At 45.6% G+C, this 23,996-nt stretch overlaps 1 protein-coding gene across 3 annotated transcripts in view; it reads left to right on the forward strand.

The window, feature by feature from the left end:
- The window catches only part of ptprsa (protein tyrosine phosphatase receptor type Sa), a 190,901-nt gene that overhangs the window by 81,276 nt on the left and 85,629 nt on the right, over nucleotides 1-23,996 (forward strand). For all 3 annotated transcript variants that reach the window (XM_076153086.1, XM_076153085.1, XM_076153087.1), the window contains 3 exons: nucleotides 1,443-1,673; nucleotides 13,673-13,818; nucleotides 15,155-15,296. In XM_076153086.1, coding sequence (XP_076009201.1) covers nucleotides 1,577-1,673; nucleotides 13,673-13,818; nucleotides 15,155-15,296 — 385 coding nt within the window. In that variant the 5' untranslated portion in view covers nucleotides 1,443-1,576. The remainder of the gene's footprint in view (nucleotides 1-1,442; nucleotides 1,674-13,672; nucleotides 13,819-15,154; nucleotides 15,297-23,996) is intronic.

A 23,996-nucleotide genomic window follows, 5' to 3' on the forward strand; every position in this document is an offset into this window, starting at 1 on the left:
TTGTATGTGTGTATGCGCACCTCCTCTGTGAGTGTATGTCTTTCATTGGTATCGATGTATGACTATGATTTTATATATTTCTTGTGTGTTTCATGTAGACAGTAGAGTGGACATCTATGCAGGGCGGGGCAAAATCATCAAGTTTCCATTGTGTGTCTGCTGAAATTATACTGCAGTTGATAATCTATAGTAGCTCTCTCAAGTCAAGTGGGTTCGCCATGTGCATCAAGATAGAGATTTGCAGGGGAATTTCAAAATATTACAAAGTGTTTCATGCTTTGTGCTTTTGATCCAGATTGCATCTGTGTTTGAAGTCCGTTCAGTTCACATTTCAGATGCGAACTGTCTTGTCAAATGCAACCTGCAGTTTCCAGGTAGAGATTTTATGCCAAGTTCAGGGACAGTTTGACAAAGAACGCACTGGTTATTTTAAGGAGCAAACCTGGAAAACTTAATTGATTGAATATTGTCTTAAACATCTAGGTCACCCAGAAAAAAAGTTTGTGTCTCTATGTTGAAATCTCCCCGGAGCTGCCAGACACTCAGTGTCTTGCTCAAGGACACTAAATCAGTGTACATACTGGCAGACTTCTGGGATTGAACGTAGAACGACTCCCTTAAATTTTCATTTTCATTTCCTATGGCCATGTTGTCGCCCTACATTCTGTAACCCATGATCATAACTGCAGAGACGGCAATTTGACCCCACTGAAGTGTCCTTGAGCAAAGTGTGACCTTACCTGCTCTTACATTTTGCTCCAAGTCCCTCTAAGGGTGTCAGCTGAGTATCATGTGAATAGATGACTATCTCATTACATTGGTGGCATGGATCTCTGTCCCTCTGTCCCTGTCGCTTTATTCCCCTCCTTTTAATTAAAGAGTGTACGTAACCACATGGTGATGGCTCTGTGCCGCAGCACACATGTCAATGAATGCAATGTGTGTGTGTGTGAGGGGAGGGGATGGGGAGGGGACGTGTGACTCTGTGTATCTAGGGGGATTAATGGCAATTTGACTAAAACAAAGAGCCGGTGCCTGGAATATCATTGGCTTCCTGTGTAATTACAAGGCAATAAAATGAGCAAATAATGACAAGATCAGGTGATTAATAATGGGAAAAGGGAAAGAGAACAGTGGCTTCACTGCTAATGAACAGATGTGTGTTCTTGTGTGTGTGTGTGCTCATCATCGTCAATGTTGTGTCAAGGTGTCCCTAAGGAAGATGCTCAACCAATACCGAATATTTGTACCACTTCCAATTTCGAGCATTAGGGAATTCAGTCCGGAGCTTGTCACCACATGAAATGTTCCAGAATAACACGAAGTCACTTTGATATCGCAATGTCAATGCATAGTCATCACGAGTACGATGTGGACAGTGTGTGATGCGATATGGTTCAGAATGTATTTCCTGACCGTTTCCCATCTTTCCCTTTCTGCAGAGTGCCGAGCTGTCCTGCGTGAAGACCCCAGCCTTCCCTCTGCAGTTGGGGCCTCGGCTTTGTGGCCAGGTCAAAGACCAGTCCCGCCCCTCCCGGCCCCCGTCCCCGCCCCCCAGTGCCCTACCTGACGCAAGATGGCTGCCAGCGGTGCCTCTCGCCTCTCGTTGCCGCTCCTGCTGCCCGCCACCACTCTGCTGCTATCACTGCTGCTCACCGGCTCCCACGCCTTATGTAAGTCACCGGCAAACAGGCTGTTCCCAGCCAACTGTTGACACCTAAATGTGCAGGTTGGAAAGACAGAATACAGCAGAGAGATGTCAGTTTTTCCTCAGGGCTTGTGTAAGAGTGTGCGTGTATTCAGTGTATTTTTAAACTAATTTCAGAGTTTCAGATAGACTGCCTTAATTGACAGGAAATCTATCCATTTATTGACAGGTGCTGGTTATGAATCAGCCGAAAGAGGAAAATTCTGCGTTACCCCAAAATGGTGTGCGGGGCAAAGTAATAAAAGTAATATGTGGCTTTATCATCAGCATTTGCATCTTCCACATACAGGCGCTGTTATAATGAGCGAGCCCGTTGGGCCTCAGAGTGTCGGTGCTGCTGAAAGAAGCTGTTTTGGAGCTAAGATGATCTGTCTGTATTGATCTACCTCTATAACTCCTCATGTTAGTAATCGAGGGACGTAAGCGAGTCTCTTATCCCACCCTGTCAGCCCCCGCTTAGGATTTGTTCTGCCCCATTTCTCTCTTAAGATGAGCTTAGGGGAGCATTAAGAAGACCAAACAAGGAGGAGGTGCTGCAGGGAAATAGAATGAGAGCGATGATGAGGTGGGGAGGTTCCCCCTTTAGTTTTCATTGTTGGTAAATCCTGCGTGCGTGTGTGTATGTGTGTTTGCACGGGTGGGTGTATTGTGGAGTATGTTGGAGATTATGTGTTATGGATGTGTGTTGGTGTAGGTATTTGTTGGCATGGATGTCTGCCTGTAAAATGTGTGTGTGTGTGTGTGTGTGCCTGTTTGTGTTTTTCTGAGTTGTGCTGTATGTGTGTGTGTTATATGGAAAGGGCAGACCTATGACTTTATCTCCTTTTGATTGGATCAACCCCCCACCCAGTCTGTAGAAGAAACAATTGACCTTTCACTGAGGCTCAATCAGATGTGGGTGAACGCGCGTTGGACCCATTCATATGATAGAGGGGTTAAACTCTGATTGTTTCCGTACAGAGACTCCAGTCTGCAACCGTATTGCCTTATACATTACTGCATGGCATTATATAAGGATCAAATGCGGTTCAGCTCCACCGAAAAGGATTCTGAAGCTCATGGTTATTAATCAGGCTCGGCAACTAGCGTTTTCATCAGAGTGAGAGCTTCATCAGTATAACGGCTGAAACAGACTCACACGCGAGCGCCACCTGCAATCTCTGCCGCTCCGGAGGATTTTTGACGACAGAAGTGTCATTTGGAAGAAATGTGAACCTCCATGGCGATTAAACTCTGTGGGAGCTGCGATGAGATGGGCGGAAAGTGAGAGGGATGTGGCATGAAAACGTGCATTTCACCAATTGTTAGGAATGCGACAGGCGCCTGATGTAGGTGTTTTCAGAGAAGTTTCCTCTTTTGTCTTCTGCTCTTCTCCCCCCCCTCCTCCGTGTGTCTTGACATTCACCGAGTGTGTTCCCTCAGTAATTCAGAGTGGGCTTGATATTCATCGAGTTGTAACAGAGCTGTCTCCTTTTGATTGCAGGGCTTTTTAAATGTCTGCTGGTGTAATTGGAGTGTCTTTAAGCTCAACTGTCTGCAAACATCTGAAAACGGATTCAGACAGATGTCAGACAGATGTCTGTGCTCTCCCACTTTGTTTCCCTTTCTCACGGCCTACAGATGTTAGGCCACTCAGTCGTGTCAGTGGACGTGGAAAAGTTGAAGGGAATGTGCGAACGTGTCTGACTGGGATGTCGTGTATTCGATTTTGGGATGCCCGTTGTACATTTGTCCTCCGCTAATTCCTTCCTTAAATCACAATCAGCACAGATCTCTCTTCCTCTCTGTCTCCCTCCCTCTCTCTCTCTCTCGCACACACACACACACGGTTACAAATACACTAACAGCACCGCTCCCTCCCATCTGTCAGTATCTGCCAGTCTTTGTCTGCTCTGCTCGTCGATACGATCACTGTTTTAGCAGCCTCTCGCTCACTTTCTACGCTCACTCATTTCTTCTCATCCTGTTTGCACACGTACACCCACCCCCACCCCCACCCCCATCACCCACACACACTCTGTCGCCATTAAAAACACTAGAAATGCACACACACACCAAACCCAGTGGTGCAGTTGTCCAATTATATTCACTCCCACCTGCAAGACAGGGGGGGTTCTCAATTTAGCCACCAACCCCCCACCTTGATTCAACACCTTGCTCTCTCTCTCTCTCTCTCTTTCTCGCTCTCTCTCTCTAAGCACATACACACAAAGCGAGAGAGAGAACAGAGGAGGGAGGAGAGTGGATGGCACCCTCATGCAGAAAAGCCCTGCTGAAAGCATGATGTCATCCCATCCTCTCCAAACCCTCCCGCTCGCTCTTCCCCCCCTCTCTCTGTCTCTCTCTCTCTCTCTGTCTCTGTCTCTTTCCATTTACACCCATAAATCACCATGAGAAGGAGACATTTTTAATCAAAAGAGAAAAAAGATGGCTCAATAAATCCCACCAAGCCAACCGCAATAATGCTCGGAACCCTGTGTGTGTGTGCATGTGTGTGAACCCTGAATTACAATATGTTAAGTAAGGTTCGTTTTAGATGCCTTAAGTGTTGAGTTGTACTGTATATAATTCTGGGTTGAAGTTCCTAATTGTCTGTTGTTGCACAAGTATAAGACTAGATGGCAGTGTTGTGCATTTATTTTGCAATTAAAAAGCATTGGTAATTGTGTTTGTGTGCGATATATGGAACTATTCTTTTATTTTTCTAAATCCCTTTCGGCTCAAAGGCTTTGTACATATGTTGCAATAACTTATAATGTACAAAAGCGTACCAGCCAAAGAGAAAAAAGAAAAAGGAAAAACTCATAAACCAGCAATTAAGCTGTCATCATGTTCATTCATGTGCGCTTTTTCCTCCATAAAATGAGTCAAATAAATATAAATCTGTCACCTAAACATAATGAAATCTTCTCCTCTCATGGAACGTCACTTAGCTAAATATCTCAAGTTCAACCACTAATACGTCTGTATTATTCATGCAATGTTTGGACCCCAGGGTGTTTTTCAATTAAAAGACAAGAACACATAAAGTACAAAGTGCAAAAGCAGTAAAACATAACTATACTGGAAAGCAAAACTAATATTGTTCCGTCAAACGCCACAGTTCAATGTTTTATCACAACCCTCCAACATCGCTTTAAGACGTCTCTGTCATTACCATCATGAGCTGTGCAGTAAGAGATTTGCCATGGCGTTCAGCACTTCCTACTCCAAAGCAGTCACACACACTTCTGTTACCATATTTTCATTTGACGTCATCTCTCTTGACGGGCGCACAGAAGCTGACACACACGCGCGCCTACGCCAACATAAGCAAAATAGATTTAAAAAAATGAAGAGAATCATGCAGATACAAAGCACACGTGTAGGTAGAAATGAAATAAAATGCACACACACACTCTCACACACAAACACACACAGAAACCCGGCAGTTACATGTTAATGTGGTGCTTTTGTTCAACCAAGAGGGCGTGTGCGTAATGGCCCCATCAGCGCGTCTGACCACAACCACCCAGGGCCGTCATTATGTCCTCCCTATAAACACACACACTCACACACACACACTAAAACTTGAGACACCGGCAACTGCAGGTGCCCAGAATAACCCAGGCAAACCTCAGCTCTAAAGCGCCTTTTGTTCTCCTGTTACTTATCTCACACACACATACACACACACACACACACACACACACACACACACACACACACGCAGAGAAAACCACCCCTAATTTTCTTTTAAACTTAGAAAGCACGCGACGAAAAGCTTTATTGTTATTTTGCAATTCATGAACCTGAATGAGAATTAATGTCATTTTCACAATATAATTGGCTGAACGTCCATATTTGATCTTCTAAAGTCCAAACAGTGAGAGACATCAGGTAGATCTCTTGCATTAAGTGTTTGCATTGGCGTCTGTTGTGGGCGTGTTTGTTAGCTGTCTCCTTGGCGTCTCGATGCCGTTCCACCTCTCCCATTTTGATGTGTTTTGGCCTTTTCGGAGTCTTCAACCGTCTCTGTCTGGCCAAAGCTCGTAATCAGAGCTGGCCAGAGCTTTTAGTGATGTGTTCACTTATTTATATTTCTTTGAAGATGCCAGTTGCCAAAAAAACTATGAACCCCCGAGTGGAGCGGTTCTTTTCCTCTTTCACTTGTCTTGTTTTTCTATCTTCTCTCACTGCTTATCTTCTCCAGTCAGTCAACACTGCCAGGTTATTTCAGTCTAATTCAATTTGATATTCACCGTGCTGCTTCCATGCTCGGCCATGTGCTCTCTACACAGTTTGTCTTCCAAAACAACAAGAAAGCGAGTTGTTTGAATCCCTGTTCTACCTATCTGAGGGTTTGTTGGACTGTATTCTTTCGGCTGCACACTGGAAGTATCTAAAAGTGCAAACTGCAGGATTTCTTCTGCAACTTTTCTCTCACTCTTGTTCTTGTACTTTGAAGATTGTAGATATTACAGCAAGTGATATTTCCATCTGTCGCTTTAGGATAGCTCCTATCATGTGCCAGATAAAAGCTGTTTGAGAATTATAGTTCTATTACCAGAAATGCTCCGGGTTCCTTGGTGTGAAATGAAGGATGGTTCGTGACTTTTTGCAAAAGTTCCAGGCATGAAAACACACTTTCAAGTCCACGTTTGGCATTAACCAAGTCTAGATTGTTTACTGGGCGCCTAGAATTCCAGAATACCAGCGCATAGACCCATTCATACACATTCCCGCCTAGTGCGGGAATGTTTTCACACTTGCAGGGTTCTGTGTTCCCACTTAATCCTGAAATTCCCATTAAAACAGGTGGGTGCGACCCTGCCTTCAAACCAGTAGACTCAAGCAAGACTCAAAGATGTTCGCGCTAGCTTTGCTGTTAATTGGTTGTAAACGGTTGAATGTTGGACCTTTCCTTTAATATGATGAATTATTTTCTCTTCCAGACTAGAGTGCATGTCTGAAAGGGGCCCTTGACACATTTGTATTATTGAAAAGGGATGACTATAATAATGCCTTGAGAATATTTGCCGTAACACAACTCTGATGATGGGCAAATGGCGACGAAAAACAAAACCCTCTTCATCCATTGTCCCAAACTTGCAGGCGAATAACAACACGGCAAGTGCTTCCATAGGACTCCACAACTTTCCAAAAATATCTATTTATTAAAATGCATAGTGGGTTTTAGAGTCTATTTTTCTTTTTTTAGCCGTCAGCTTTCTGTCTCCGTGTCTATTCTGTAACATGCTTCAGTAGCTTGAGCAATGTTACATGAGCACAGTATGACAGAACAATGCAGGTGATTGAAGCGTGTGAAAGGCGCCGCCGCTGGCCTCTTTTCTTCTTCCTGCACAAAGACGTCCAACATGGCGCCAAGGTGTATTTCAGATTGCGATGTCCGTCCAGATCCTAAAGGGGGTTTTCAATCCCTCGGTGCCCGGCAGTGTTACTGCGATTAAGTATTTACTGTCATCTTCCCTGCATTGAGATTCAAATGTGCGAGTCCTTTATTGACTTCGTCTTTCACTCAGACCAACAGCTTTGTCTTTTCGTCCTTTATTTTCTTGTCACTTTTGGCAAATGGACATATCCGCAGCGTTTGATGAGCTGACATGTCAATTGGCTCCTCGGAGTCTCTAAGTGACACCAAATTGTTCCCGTCTCACCTCCGCCGCATGTGTTCTGTGGCCATTTTGAAATCGTCCACGCTCTTAAGCATAATTTCCCTCCTCACTCAGAGGAATTGAGCCCATTTATTTCCAACGAACTGAAGGATACTTAGTGCCTTTCGGATTTTTTTACTTGAATCTCTAGCAATGGTTTCAATGGGACCAATTTATACGTATTATGAGTGTGCTACTCGTTTGAAATGGAACTCCACCCTGAGTGGTCGGGCAAAGTTTTCACCTCAGGGTATCAACACTTAAGATCTCACTTCATTCCGGGTCCCCACATCCTGACAATAGTCCCTCGTGGATTGCAAAGCCTGGGCCCTTAGAGTTAATATGGAATACATTAATGCTTCGCTGTGTGACGCAATGAGGAACGGTGTGAAAGTGAACAAGAAAAGGAAGCAAGGCGGCTATAAATTCTATGCGTCTTGTGTTGTGTAGGCTTGTTTTACCTCAAGATGTTGGACTGTAGTGGCGCAAAACATTTAACTGCCAGTGACTTTTTATCTGTCTGAATGCTATTTTTCTTACCAAAACGACTCAAGTAAAACTAAACTGAGAATAAGCAGAGGAGTCCATTGGAGGTTAAATGTTCCACAATTGACAATTGTTCGGCGCAGGGAGCAGCAGCTCAAACTTGCCTCCAGAATCATTTTGTCGACGACGGCCCCCAGCCGACCTCGCCAGCAAATCACAATCAACCTTTCTCACCTGTATTTTAATTGGAAAACCAGACTTTTCATTAACCCATTAGCTTTCTCGCTCAGGGTGGAGGGGGGGGTCACACGAGGACGGCGCCTGACCCCCAACAGCTCTGTGGAATTCAGCTGTTGCAGGCAATACTTTAAGACGGCGGATTTTCGTAACCTTTCTTATCTTCATTTCAGCGTTTAAACTATCGTAGAAACTCGCATCCGGCCGCTACAGCGTCACCGTCTGCTACAATTGCCCCGCGCAAACCAAAATGCCCGTCGCGAACTCTTTTCCTATCAGAAGTCGACATCAGACAACCGCTTGTTCCTGTTCCACTTCTCTAAAGCCCGACTGTGTTGTTTTTCTGTCTCATCTTCACAAGTTCCCTCCTGACCCAAGTTTGCTGCAGTGCTCCGGTGGTCTTTGTTGGCTGAAAAACAGGATGGGGAGAAAAGTCTGGTTTCCATAGTGATGACACATGCCCAGGCAGTTTGTGAGAATTGGTCCTGATTGATGCGGGCTCGGTTGTTTTGGCATGGAGGCTGTGTGTGTGTGTGTGTGTGTGTGTGTGTGTGTGTGTGTGTGTGTGTGTGTGTGTGTGTGTGTGTGTGTGTGTGTGTGTGTGTGTGTGTGTGTGTGTGTGTGTGTGTGTGTGTGTGTGTGTGTGTGTGTGTGTGTGTGTGTGTGTGTGTGTGTTGATTAAGCCTGATAGTGGTAAGTCATGTCCAAGGCTGGCAGACAAGCAGCTCTGTCCTCCTCTTAAACACTTTGGATTTTACTTAATCCGTAGAACATGGCGCCTTCGTCCACCCCGACCAGCACAATCTGTTCTGATCTTTTATTTAATTTTCTATATAGGAACTGTTTTTCCCAGGGAGTCAGCCCGTGTGTGTGTGTCTGTGTCATGTGTTTGTTGTTTAGCTAATATGAAAATTAAGTTTAGTCTCAAATTGGGACTAGCCTGGGTGACTTTGTGAATCAGGAGGTTGATGTCCTTCATATTGCTCTCTTCCACATCAGAAACACACCAAAGATCTGTTTTTTTACTTGAACTCCCTCACCTAGAACAAATGCTGTATGATTCAAGCAGTGGAAGAGGTTTAATAGATATAATTCTGCTTGTGTAGCATGTTGGGTAGTGACCCAACGTGCGACGGGTAGTGACCCAACGTGCTACACAAGGCGAGAAAAAGGTAGAATTAATTTGCTTACCCTCTAATAGTACCTTGTTAGACATTGTCTGTGTAAAAAAAGGGCCTTATATGGCGTGAAAGATTTTACCTATTTGTAGCAAGATGGATAACAAGTGGCCTTTTTCCAATTGTCTGCCTTTTTCTGCAAATCACCGAATTGCTTTATATCATTTTCTCCCCCACTTTACTTATTCAGAGGATAATGGCTGCTATTTATGCTCCGAGAAGCTTTTCTCCATCGATTTCAGTATTAGTCATAAAGCCGGTCCCCTCCCTCCTCGTCTATCCCTCGACCAAATGACAAGAGCGAAGCGCTGTAAATGGAGCCGTCTCATATTCACATACCCACCTCCCACCCACCACCACTTTAATCACAGAGCTGGTATGTTCTGTCTTATCAGGTCCAACAAAGGTGGCTGTCAGTAGCAGGTGGTTGCTATATTAGTTAAATAAGCATCTGTGCGCTCAGTGTGCGTTAGCTTTCTTCCTCGTGCTTGCTGGTTGTGTTTTGGGCGATCCGCTCCCTCTTCCAGGCTGTGTGAAGATAGTCAGGCCCCCATCGCGGGCTATTTTAGACCCTGCCCGTCTTTATCTGCCAGGCAGATAAAGACGGGCTGGGTCTTGTGTGCTTATCTATACCTTCGTCTGAGGGAAGCCTGGGGAATACAGGGAGACTTTGGTGGAAGGGAAGAATGGCCGCTGTGGGTGTAATGTCCTTTCAATGTCACCTCTCCTTACATCACATACACTGTCCGCTTGGTGGAAGCTTTTATACAACATGCCTTGCAGCAATACTAGTGCATTTTTAGATTAGATGGTACCAGTGAGAATAAAACCTCAAATGTTTGGTACTCCCATTGGGCTATACAGAACATACACACACACACACACACACACACACACACACACACACACACACACACACACACACACATCAGAGGACATTTTGAGGTTTGCAAATCTAGTCACTATGAATATGTAAACTTATTCAAAGCTTTACTTCCAACTTCTCTATCTCTGCCTGAGAGACGGGACAAACTTCAGTATTCATTGCCTGACTCAAAGTCAACCAACTTCATCCACCAAGTTGGTCCAGTATAAACAGATTATTACGTGGAGTGACATTGTTAAAGACTCATTACATCACCTGTCAGGACAGCAGATGGAAGCTCAGAGAAAAAGCACATTCTTTGTTGCACATGTGGCTCATTTGATCTGATTTGCTTTCTGTTTCATCAGCAACATCATCAGCATCGGCTGGTTGATACTGTTTTGGTGAAAAATCTGCATAATTGCCACAAAGTTCTGTTGCTTTATTCCGCTAGTTTAAGATTAGCAGTCGCTCCTTCAGTACAAACAGTGATCAAGTTCCTCAAATAGGAAGAAACGTGTCAGTGGAACACTCCCATTAGCACCAGCATAGGGAGGAGGTAAACAGATACCGTATAGTATCTGTCAAGAAGGGTTCATTTGAATCTGAATTTGATCCTGAGAGATTTGTGAAATTATGAAGCCGTTTAAGATCTAATGCTCCTTTTACTCTGCAATTACTGACCGTGGGGCAGCAATGGTTCAGATTCAGAAAATGGAAGGGTCACAATCAACAGTACCTAAGTGGCAGCAGCAGCCCAATGGCTCAGAGCCGAGAACGCTGGGAAAAAAAAGAGGTTAATTATGCTCATCAAAGTTCAGACACACACCAACACACAACCACTACACACCTATCGAAATGGCAGCAGTAAGTGGAGCACACAGTGGAGTTAACAGGATAGCAGGTCTGGTCCCAGGGACAGACATGCAGCAGTTAGAGGCCCGCAAATGTCACTTTACAGCTATAATTTTCTAAATGCGTCGAGTCAAATGTGACATGTCGCCAGATGCAGCTGTAAGTGAGAATCCACTCCCAAACACTGCATTTTAATATATTTATATACTGTATACAGTGACCGTGTAATGCAGGGGTAGAGCATATAAGAGCAGGTGTGTAAAAATAGTGCAAAGGACCAGAGCTTGAATCACGTCACGTTCCCTAAGTTGGACATCAAATTGATCAAAGACTTTGAAGCTGAAAATGCTTTGAAATAAAGTAAAACAAATGAAATCTCGTGAGTAAACATTAGATTTCGCATTAGCTGATCTCTTTGATGAAATACTCTGCACTTTCTCTGCCGCCGTCCATCACCGACCTCTCCACCGCCTTCTCTCCCTGGCTCTCTCTTTGTGATGTTATTTCATTTATACAATATTTTGAAGAAGATCCCGGCGCTGTCATTTACTTTATGTCTCAGTCCTTGTGTGAGCGTATGAAAGGCAAAGACAGCAGGGAATGAGAACGCCCAATGTTCCAGAGGAAAGATAATCGAAAGGTGTCGGCCCCTCAGCAGTGCCGCTCCCAGGGGCCGCTGCTGTGTAAATCCCTCACCTGTCTCTGCGGAGAACGTGTTCCAACATGAGGTCAAACGCAGAGGAGAGAAGAATTTTGATCCCGATCTGTGCCACTTTTTCAAAACGGTGTCAAATCACCAATATGTTGAACGTGTGGTGTTGCAGAAATGAAATGTGGCCGACTTCAGGGGTGAAATTGCTTACTGGAAAAGCTATTTGACGCAAGAGGAAGGCTATGGCGCTCTTATATCCAACCGCCTTTATGATCAGCTACATGTAATCTGTAACGGATAATAAATATCTAATCATCTGCATTGCAAATAAAACATGTGATGTTTTTATTATACCGTATAGCTTTTGTTTACAATATAGACCAACTCATAAAGCTGTTCTTTACACTTGTGCGCTCTGTTGTCCAAGTAGGATTGACTCAAACTGTCAGTATGAAGCCCTGAGCTGTTTGTAGACATTTTTCACAAATCAAGACATTTCTTAAGCATACTTCAGAAATCTCGATCGATGTAACTCACTGGAAGGAAAGAGAGATGACCGATCCTCGCAGTAGAGCAATAGTCAAAGGCATTGTATCGTCTTTGATTTTCCAAAATATTAACAAATGATTCTCCAGTCGCAAAATCCCCCGGTCTTAAAAAGAGTTTTCGCTAAGAATGATTTCCGATGTTCCGGGCCACCTGACAGCGCCGCAGTTTACTTCAACACGCTTTAACGAGGGATCAGAGATCCGTCGACGGATGGAACAATCAATACGCATTCATTCGACCACCACAAGGTCAGGAATCAATATTTCCGACATAAAAATGATTGCCAGCGACGCTACGCTTTATACAGTATTTCACATAAAGGTGGAAGGTGGAATACTTTCCCTGCTGTGTGATGTCTCCGTGTCAGCGGTGGGCAGTAAGCTGGCCTTCATCCTCCCATGCCCATTCACACCTCGGGCCAGATGACTCATTGGGTCACATGACGGACATCCGTGTTACCCGCACGGCGGTGCTACGAGAGGAGACGGGAGTCGGAGAATGGAGGGTGGTTTTACTACACCGACTCCGTCCGCCCTCGCATGGCTCCCACGCTGATGGTACCGGGTCGTAATCACACCCACAACCCTGGCAGTGTGTGACTCATACAAACGTTTAAAAAAAGAGAAGAAATTACAGGCAAGGACATTTTCAGATGATTGTTAGCTGCTATACAAATGTGGACGAGTCACTGAAGTACTTAGTTCTTCCTTTACTTTCACTCATCTGGCAGAGCTTCTACCTGCGTCTCTCACTATACCTCTCTCCATCCATCTTTAACTCCTAATGAATGCAGGAAATCTCCTTCATATGTATTTAGCGGTGCCTGGAGAGACGTGCTAGCCCGCTGTCCCTGAATTATTAATTTGACGTTATGTGCTGCGTTTGATCATTTCCACATATCTGTATAAATCAGATGTAACGAGTTTCCTGTAAGACTGTCTCTCTCTCTCTCTCTCTCTCTCTCTCTCTCTCTCTCCTTCTCTCTCTCTCTCTCTCTCTCTCTCTCTCTGTCCATCTATCTATGAATTCAGTGATCACGTGGCTGTGATCTGGTACAGATTTACAGTATGTGTGAGTGGTGCGTTATGGTTCCCTGTACGTCTGTCATGTAAGGAGCATAACTGTCTGCCTGCCTGCCCGTTCATCCTGGCGGTGCAGGGAAGGTTAAGGTTGAGGTGACGCGCTAACGAGGGAGAATGAGATTGAATAGCGCCGCGCTGGGTTAGACGGAGGGGTCAGTGTGTTTGCATGGAGACAGTGTAACCTCTATTGTTTGTGTGTGTGTGTGTGTGTGTGTGTGTGTGTGTGTGTGGACTCATACACTCGAAGGGGCATTTGGAAGGATGTCCTTTGTGAAGTCTAATTATACTTATATAGTGCCGCCTCAAAAGGAATTGAGTTAGTTCAGTGGTGCAATCTTAGTCTTATGGCTTGTAATAACCTCTCTCTCCCTCTCTCTCTCTCTCTCTCTCTTTCTCTCTCCCCCAGCGCCGCCACGCTTCACTAAAGTCCCCGTCGATCAGATCGGCGTCTCGGGCGGCGTGGTGTCCTTCGTGTGCCAAGCGACGGGTGAGCCCAAGCCGAGGGTGAGCTGGAACAAGAAAGGCAAGAAGGTCAATTCACAACGCATCGAGGTGAGTCACCCGACAGGCCTGCTCGCTCACCGTCGACCCCTACAGGCGTCAAGAGCGACACGCTACCCATTTAGAATGACTTAATCTGAGAATAATGTACTCTGCATCACATTTACTGACTTCAAAACGTTTTTTTTTTTCCAATTGCAACCGCAGTCTTTTCGGCGTTGCACTTGACTGGGTATTTTCATTTTGTTTTTCCACGCCGAGACATTGGCGGGGCGTAAATCACCCGCCTGTCACAAACCCGCTAACCTCTGGTAGACCTGCGCCTCCTCTATGAACCACAGTCCCTGCACAGCGCCTCAGCCCTTCCCCGACAAACAGAGCCTCCGACTGTGGCGTCTTTGCACATGACTGACTCTGCAGTTGTCACATCTCTGTATCCAGCGCCTGGGTTCCCGCCGCACACAGCCCCTTTCTTTGAGGAACGTGTCTGCCAGCGTGTTATTCATGATGTTTGTTGTTCGCTGCTCGGCAGGCACCCCAGATGGCATCTCTAAAAGTCTTGATTGATGCTCAGTGTCTCTTAATTAAAAAGTTGCTTTTCGTTAACGACGACGCCAGCGTGCCGAAACAACTACACACACACACGCACACATGCACACACTCTGCAGCGTGAAGTCGACCACGAGGGAGAGGGGGGGGGAGGGGAGGCGACATCAACAGGGAGAGAGGAGAGAAGAGGCGTCTCAACAGAGGACAAAATGAAGAGAAGTTGTGTTTGTACATCCGCTTCTGCTGCATACTAAGCGTGAAACAAAGCCAAGGGCGGGATGGAGCGGACGCTTCCTTCCCACCGTTTAGGCCGATGGAGGGGTTTTGATATCATCCTCTCTGCGCTCCTCCACTCTCTAGACATTTGCTTTGATGTAAATTCATAATGCGACGCATCTTGCAGTGTTGTAACCTAATTAGCAGTTCAGCCCTGAAACGTGTGACTGTGCCCGTCGTAGGACATCTGAAGCGTCGTAGTTTGCTTTTTAAACTCGCACAAACCGACTGACCGTAGTTACACCAGCATGTTCCACGTCGGCTAAATCGGGGAGCCAATCAACACCTGGAAAAAAAACAGATGATGTGATACTTTTTGTAGCGTTTTTATCAAGTTTACTTTATGAATGCTGCTTTATTTTTATCAGTATTTTCAGCACAAGTTGCAATTTGAGACGGTTGTATTTATTGTCTAAGAAGCGCTTAGTATAACAAACTGCTTTTTACAGAGAAGGCCACAATATTAGAAAATACTGATTTTCTGATGTTTATTTCACAATGAATACTTACCGTTAAGGTACGGTTAAACAACAATGTATTCTTTCTACCTTTTACTTCTCAGACTATTGAGTTTGACGAGGGCGCCGGGGCCGTCCTCAGGATCCAGCCCCTGCGAGCGCCGCGTGACGAGAACATCTACGAGTGTGTGGCGGAGAACAGCGCGGGCGAGATCACAGTGAACGCCAAGCTGTCCATCATCCGAGGTGAGTCTTGCATTATAAAGCGGCGAGCAGAGAGGTGCAGTAAATGATTAAACGTATAAAATGGAAATCCTTGAGTTCTCCTGACATCTTGCTCTTATTTTATACTTGTCAGTGATTGTTAGCAGAACATTCAGGTTCACGGCTTTGGATCCTCTGTGAAAATCCATACGGAGGATTATTCCCTAATCCGTCTGTCCGGAACCCGACATCCTTTTTGTCCATCACAGCCTGAAATAGGCACTGATCAGCGTCTCTTGTAGCACTTGGACAGTGCGGAGGCTGTTTATCAGTGATTCATCAGTTTGATGGCCGTAATCAACCGTCTATTCATGCGAGAGCCGAACCTGCATTTGCCAATTATGAAAACACTTCACATCCCTGAATGAGGAAGATTGATTGGTCACCCACAGAGAGTCAATGCTGAGTGGCCATCAGATGTGTCTGGAAAGGCACACAGACACACACAGACACACACACACACTCACACACGTAGAAAATGACAAAATAGTGTGAGATGTGTGGCAGGAATCTGTGAGACGGGATAAACGCTGAACTTTCTGAACTCGTATTGAGCGGCTGTTCCAAGGTGCTTGTTTAGTTGCAGAAAAGATGATACACCTTGTGTTTAGCTCTAGTTTAGAGGTCATGGAGGCTGCAGCGTAAGCAAGCACGCCGTCACTCACATACCCACTCAGTCCCAATTCTACTCTCCCCTACTCTCTCTCCCTCTCTCTCTGTCTGTCCTCTCCTGCTACCATCTGCCATGTTTCCCAGACTTAACTGAATCGGAGCTTGCTGACTCATCGGCAGCTCGCTAGCCAGGCCTCTTTGGCTGTCAGATCCACAGGCATGTATGAGATTGCGTGGGCCCGGGCCAGCTCCATGGGTTTGTGATTTGGCGCTTTCCTCACCACCGGAAGTCTTTCCAGGAAATCTTTCAGGAACTTTAGCAGCAAAGGAACCGGCGGAACCGTCCTTTAGTCGTCTCCCTCTTTGGTGGTTCAGGAAGTGCGCGGCAGAGCTCGCGAGACCAACTATTGGTGATTGATCAGATAGGAGCTTCCCCCAAATAGACAAGTGTAGTTTTTGTTGAAGTGCTTACATTTGGTTTGTATTTGTACAAAGTGGGTGGAAAAAGAAGTGTAATCAAAACAAGGAGAGTGATAATGAAAGCAGCTCCGACAGATAGAACAGTTAGTAATACACTGCAGTGGATCGTATTCTGGGACACCAACCAGCTCCAGTACCATTAGTACAAGAGACTTGGCAGCACGGCGCCTCAGGAGGAGGAATGTTTTTTCCAGAAGGTAAGCAGCGTAGATGTCAGTCGCTCCAATTTTCATCAACCTCACAATGTTTGAAATGCGAATACAAGCAAGTGTTGGAATAAGTCTGGATCCTTCCATGACGTCGTTCCATCAGGTCAATGCCAGTGCAGACGTCGGATGGCTCAGCCGCACGAGCGAATCTAACATGCAGTCAGAAAGTGATGCTGCCTCGTCTTGATATTAATGATAAATCGCAGCTCAAGGACGTTTTGCCACTAACGGACACACTGAATGCTGAGCTGTGACCTTCTGCTCACACAACCCGTCGAGTGTGTGTGTGTGTTTCTGAAGCACGGTGAGGCGAGACACTCCTGACCGGGCGTCTCACGTTCTCTCGCTCCGCCGCTTCAGCTCGAGCTCCGCGTTTTGCCTCTAGCACCTTTTGCAAACGAGCTCCTTCTTCCCGATGATTAAAACGGCAAAAGAGCACATCTGTTATTCAAAGTGAGAGCCCAGATTATTTATGGAGGGTGAGTGTGAATTCGGTTGAGAAACTTCCTCGCGGATCCACGGTGGATTTAAAGGTGGATTCCGAAGAAAAACAAGGGAGCAGTTCCAACACGTTTGAACCTTTGAGACCCTTGTTGCTCCTTTGCATCTGTGTGCATTTATCTGTATATAAGGCGGCTTGAGCTTTTCCCTAGAAAACAGATGAGGCCCCTTCCAGCGCCAAGAGCAATACAGCAGCTCTCCCGCTCACACTCGGGTCTGAAGGAGGGGTGAGAGTGTGACAGACGAGGGAGGTGCGAGATGAGCGGCGCGGGAGGACAGTAGCATCTTCCCCTCTGTATTTTATCTTTAATGAGGTCGGGCTCCTTCTCATTCTCCCCACAGAGACAGAAAAGACACACAGAGAAAGACGGAGAACACGAGGGAACGGAGACGTTCAATTTCAGGAGAAAGGCAGGATCGAGAGGGCGTGGGCGGGGGGAGGAGGGGGGTATTAAGTCAGAGCGTGCGGGAAGAGAGGGCGCGGCGGCGGAGGAGATGAATGTGGAGGAGAGGGAAGGAGAGGAGAAATGGAAGTGGAGCAAGCCAGCGGAGGAAAATGGCAGAAAGCAAAGAGGAGAAGGGAAGTTGGCTTGAGATGAGAGGAGACAACAGGGGGGGGGGGGCCGCAAACGATTGGCAATGTGGAACAGGTGAGGAGGACAATAGGCGAACACGGCTTCTTGGAACAGGGGCAAAGGATTATGGGATATAGGACACGGCACAGGGGACACATGCACAGTAAACAGAGGGGTTGTGGACGGGGATGTGCAGAGGCAGGAAATGGGTCACAGCGATGGTTGACTTGGCCACATGTTTGTGAGGAAGTACAGCTGCGCGCACGTATGAACACACACCACCCTCACACACACACACACACACATATGGACAAATTTACAGTTGAGCTCGCGCATCTGTGCAAACATGTGTGTGTGTTATACATAAACAAGACAGAAAGCTGATGAGTCATGAGCCATGAAAGCTGTGCTGCCAACTACTTTGATGACATTTGAGAACAACATACAGATTATATTGTTTATTTAATCAAACTAGAGATTGTTTTTATAGCACAAGGCCAAATCGCCAAATCTTGATTGTGATTGTGATTTGATTTGTTGTGTACATTGGCTCATGTTTTTACATATAAACAAATCCATGTTCAATGCTCAGAACACTTGTACACACAAACAGCAAACATAAATCATAGCAGCTTTATGGCCTACAGTGAGCTGATCCACCATGGCAGCAGGTGGGCTTTGTGTTTGTAGTTGGAAAGCAATGTAACAGTGTCATTACACAAACAAACACACACGCGCACACACACACACACAGACAGGAATGCCGACATGATGTGCGAGCACATAACTCAACAATCTGAGCTCTCTCGACTGTATCACGACAATGAGAACACGGCGCTGTCTCCTCTGTCGTCTCCGGTGTGAGTGTGTGTCCAAGTGTGTAGAAGTTGTGTTGATCGTTGTGGCGGGAGGCGTTTAGCATCGATCGTGACACCTCCTTGGCTGTTGGTCCACTCCCTCTGCTGAATACCAAGATGGGGGCCATCTGGCTCCCCTAAGACCCACCAAAAAAACAAAAACAAACGAAAACCGGCCCCAGTCCTCTGAGAGTCCTTGGATTGAAGCTCACTCTGGAGATTTAACCAAACTTACTGCTCGCTGTGGGTTTTCGTGACGGGTGTGTTCCTTTTTCCCCTCCCTCCCCAGTTTGTTTGCTTCTTCTTTCGTTCCCGCGTCAGTGTGGTAGAGCGTCAGAAACACGGCAAAGTGCCACCGGGATCCTGTCAGCTCCTGCTGTTGTGAGGAGATCATGGGGAGGCATCCTGCTTGGCACGCCAGTCTTCAGCTCTGTTGCAGTCCTTTGCACTATGATTACTCTTGCAAACAGATTCCCCCCCCCGAGGCTTTACTAGTCATAAAGAAAGTGTGATTGATGAGACGTGATGTCATCTACAGGTTTATAATAACTTCATAAATTCACTGCTCGCCAGGTGAAGGTTTGATGGGGATGCCTGAGCTAATAGATGCTTTAATGCCACAGAAAGGAGGATTCTGGATGTGGATACATACTGTGCACGCAAAGAGAGTTATGGGTAACTTAGAACGGGAGGTGGGTGATTCCTAAACTGAGAGGAGGAAGAGGTAAGGCCGATCAGAAGGCGAGGCGGGAGAGCGAGGAGGAAGGAGAGCAGAGAAAGCTAATGGGATGGAAAAAGACAATAAACCCGTTCCGTGCTCCGGGCCAGGTCTTACTACAGCCGCCTGCGCTCTCCAGGCTGCCATTCTCTCAGGACGTCTCGCTTATTTCCGTGCACTCTCAGGGGAGTTTCATCGTAGGTTATTGCACGTGGGCACACACATGTTGTTGTTCTCACTCACACACTAGAGAGAGAGAGAAAGAGAACTTTTAATGGATTTTAATTTACTGTCATTGTTCTGTAAAATTTAGATTGGCTTGGTTGTTATAGGCAAATATTTTAGAACAATACACCAATATCTGTAGTCCCGGATGTTTCAATAACTTTTTTTTGGCCTTGATTTTGTTCTTTGTTCTCTTGTCTTCTTTTTGTCTGTTCTCTCTCTCTGCCGTGCTTTGTGCTGTGAAAAAGGTTGCATGCTTATGTTCTTGTGTTTCTTTTTATTCAAGCTCCGTGTTTTGGAAGAAGAGTGAGTCCAGGGCAGACAGGCGTGTGTGTGCGTGCGTGTGTGTGTGTGTAAGAGAAAGAAAATGAGTCTATGAGTCTATTAAATTTGCAATTTGGTTTTAATGCATACTTTTTATTTATAAACTGGTTAAACAAATGTACAGTATGTGCTACACACCAAAGCCAAAAATTAGCAAAAGTAAAATTTGCTACTGCCAGTGTGAGGATGATGCTTTGAGAAAGAGACAGAGAATGTGTGATTGCATGTCTGACAGTGTGTGTCTGTGCGTGCGTGCGCATTTCAGCCTTTGCATGATTGACAGTTGGTATGTGAACGAGTGATGTGTCGCCATGTTGTATGCGTGGGAGTGTGTGTCACATTTGGTTGTCGGAGAAAGAGAGAGAGAGAGAGTGTGGAGTGCTAATTTGTGCGTTTGTGGTTTATCTTTTTTGTGTGTGTGTGTGTGTGTGTGTATGTAAGTGTTTGAGAGAGAGAGAGAACTCACGCACCAGCAGTGGATGCCATGTAACGAGACACTGAAGAATAAGCCTTGGCAGTATCTGCAGAAGATCTTGCCGTTCCTCCTCTTCCTGTCTGCCAGCCTCCATCCTGACCCTTTGACACCGCCCACTGGTGTCCCAACACCTAGTGAGATGCGACATATATCTAATAAGAGCAGCAAAAGGTGACTGGAAAGGGTAGATGGAGGGAAAGCGTCATATTTCCAGTAGAATGGAGAGAGTGAGAGAGAGATGAGGAGAAGGAAGGGAATGATAGCAGCACAGTAGGTAGATTTCATTCCATATCAGCCGTCGCCGCCGTGTTGAGATCTGCACCCATCAGCAGAACAGCTCTCGTTATCTGTGAGTGTTTGTAAGCATTCTGAAGTTTTCCCCTTTTTTGTAATATTCCTTTTGCCGTCTTGCTTCCTTCTCCCTCTCTGATCTCATCTCTCCGCTCACCTTTAACCTTCTCCGCTCACTGCCGCTCTTCATACTTCACATTGGCATCTGTGTGCCTGGCCGACTGTCACCAGCTCTCTCTCGCACAGTCTTTCTCTCTGGCAGTGAAAAAAGTTTGCCCCCCGGAGGAAATTCACCCGGATGAGAGTTTATGGCCTCTGAATCCTTTGATCCCTGGGACCTGTAATGCTGTAATCATGTGTGATTGGAGAATGGAAGAGGGATGCAAACTGAGTGATGGCTGGCTGGCGATGGCAGAGGAGGATAAATGAAATGCGCTTGCCTCTGACCAGGGGTAACTGTCCTCTGAACCATCAATTTCATATAATTCCTGCTCAAGTAGAGTGACCCTCCGCACCCGAGACATTTGGCCACAGCCACCGCAGGAGAGAAATGGAAGAGAAAAAAGGAGGAGATGTAAAGTAAAGAAAATGGAGAGAGAAAGGCCGGCTGAAGGGGGGATATGGTCCAGCTCAGCAGGCCTGGTTGGCTTATAACCGGCTGGAATGTTTCGATTAATGGATGGTCTTTGGGGTGCAGACTTTGCCAGAGGCCTGAACTGAAAGAGAAGGGGGAAAAAATGGAAGTCATCACTGTGCAGTGAAATAAAAAGGGTTTTATTAATTTTGTTAATGAAATAAAATATACACCTTAAGCAGGTAATGAGAGGTGGGAGATTGTTGTGAGAATGATGTGAGTGAGGACCTTTGGTGTGGCCCAACTCATGCATAAAGAAGAGCAAGGGGACGTGGCCTGGACTAGCAGCCTCATGCATATACATGAGCCGCCGGCCCAGGTGACTGAAGCCATACAGCACCGGGGTCATGCTGTGAGCCCTGCAGCTTTGGCACAGTCCATAAGACTTAAATCCTGCCCGGCCCCTAAGTAGCGATCCGTCACTGCTCCTGGTAGAAGTTGGATGCAAAGCTGAGGATCGTCTCCCATTTTTCTCTGCAGAGCCTGTCTAGCTTTGTCAGATTGGACGTTGATGTTTCCAGTCATCAGTTTTATGATTTCTGCAGTTTATTGGCCCAAATTCTTTGTTTTACTGGTCTCGCTATAAGCTTGTGGCTGGTTTTTGCCCCATACCTCAATATGATGTCACTCAGAAACCCCTCTGTTGTCCCTCTCATTCAATTCCATCTGAAAATGTGTATTGCTGTAGGAAATAAGGAGTTAATTGCCATTATAATATTCATAGTTGCACGGGGCTTTGCCTCAGCTGTAGCCTTCACAAACGCGAGCATCTGTTTCTTCAGCAGTCTCACCCATCATCAACTTCACTCAAAGCCAGCTGTCAAACCTCACATGATTCAGGGGGAGGAACCATCAGCATGGACGAGTTACGCAAGCAGGCTGTCAGTTTTAAGTCGAGGAGCACATATCTGGGCTCTGGTTATGGCTAGATTGTTACCGTGGAAGCGTATTTGCTGCAATATCCAGCATGAACCAACTATATTTCATTCTTAGCAGATCCAATTTATCGACAGAAAGAAAAGTCACATCACATTCCGCTCACCCCGTGGCATCTCTTGTCCACCCGCTCTGTTAACATTTCCTGCCTCTTATCAAGGCTCTCACTTTTCCTACTTACAGCCTCTCACTTTTGTCGTCTCTTTGAGCAACTTGTTTATTCAGTCCTCCAGCCGTTCTCCCCCTGGTGAAGGCCCACATCTTGTGACCTGTTTTCCATGTCGGCTCGTAACTGCCACATCTTTCTGTGGCAGGAGGCAATTACCAGACTGTCAGCTGAGTAGCCTCTTGCTTACTTCCAGCCAAACTGTTGTTGTAACTGTTGGTCCGCTCAACAAAGGTGCATACAAACCTGTCATTAGCATTGTCATTGATGATTTGGCCCCTCGGTTGCTTGGCAGTCTTAGAGGCTTACATGTAAGCCATTTTCAAACAAGGAATCCACTGCAATTATCCATTCATATTTAGGACTTCAACACAGAAATGCTCCATGTTGTCTCATCATGTCACACAGAGCGTCACAGATGCTTTTTTTTTACTCGTCACAGGATCAGTGTTGCTGAAGAACAGCAGCGACTTGAAAAACACGGCACCAAGGATAATGAGCATTTTCTGTAGTCACACAGGCTGCATCACTGATGAATTTTAAGACTAATTTTTCAGCTGAATAATTGTTTATCTCCAGTTCTCCATGTCAATATGAGGTTTGGGCTCTTTTACTGTATGTTCCCCCATAATGATGGGGTGTTGATTCTGTAGTTAAAGCATGTATATCCACATATGTGCACAAACATCTGAGAACAGATGACTTGTGATGATTCTGCACCCCCAAACTGACAGTGTACCACAAAGAAATCTGTTGTAGGACTGTTGTAGACGTTGTTAATGTTAACTCTCATTTCTTCAAATTACAAAATGGAGGACGCCCTGGTGTCATTTGGACCAAACTTAGGTCGCCGTCATGCTTTTAGTGGACACTGAAATGATGTCCATAATGCTATATGTTACCCTGCTGAAGGACATACACTATATTGATTTCTTTGGGTTTGAGACGTTACAGAAATGAGGCTATAGCTGCTGCTGCATAATGCCATTGGTTCTGCAATATATCCCTGTTTTGGCTGCCATGGCTGTCTTTCTCTGGTAAACACACTGTCTACCTGCTGTTTAGCCCGTTGGTGATGATAGCTTTATGAAAGCGGACTAATATGGGCTGTGTGCAGAGTAGACAGACGTCTGGACAGTGTTTGCAGGCCACCAACAGTCAGAGCTCGTGTTTGTACGCCAGACTCCAGTTATTTCCTCTCACACACAGTTACTTTTTAGTCATTTGGTGGCCGATCTTATTACAATGCAGCAAACAGCAGGACTTTGTGTTTTTGTTCTGAGGCACTTTGGCCAGAAGATCCAGCTGTTGTGGAAACAATCCTGTGACATTTTGCTTATAGGACATTCATAATTAACTACAAAACACACACACACACACACACACACACACACACACACACACACACACACACACACACACACACACACACACAAACACAACTACAGTTACATTGATTCTTTTTATTTGTTCCACATTGTCAACAAGAAAAATAATCTTTTCACTTTGGTAAAATTAAAGTAAAAATCCTACTACAGTCTGCTCACAAACTAGTTTCCAATACAACTTTGCAGTTCTTCCTCTCATTTTTCGTTATCTGTCCCTCCTTCTGTTCTATTCTTTCACTCTCTACATTATCTCCCTCAATTCTTCACACTTTCTGTCCCTTAACTTTTCTT

This window comes from Genypterus blacodes, unplaced genomic scaffold (assembly GCF_046128005.1).
Source record: "Genypterus blacodes isolate CSIRO-AG114 ecotype Tasmania unplaced genomic scaffold, CSIRO-AGI_Gbla_v1 ptg000058l_1, whole genome shotgun sequence".
NCBI lineage: Eukaryota > Metazoa > Chordata > Actinopteri > Ophidiiformes > Ophidiidae > Genypterus > Genypterus blacodes.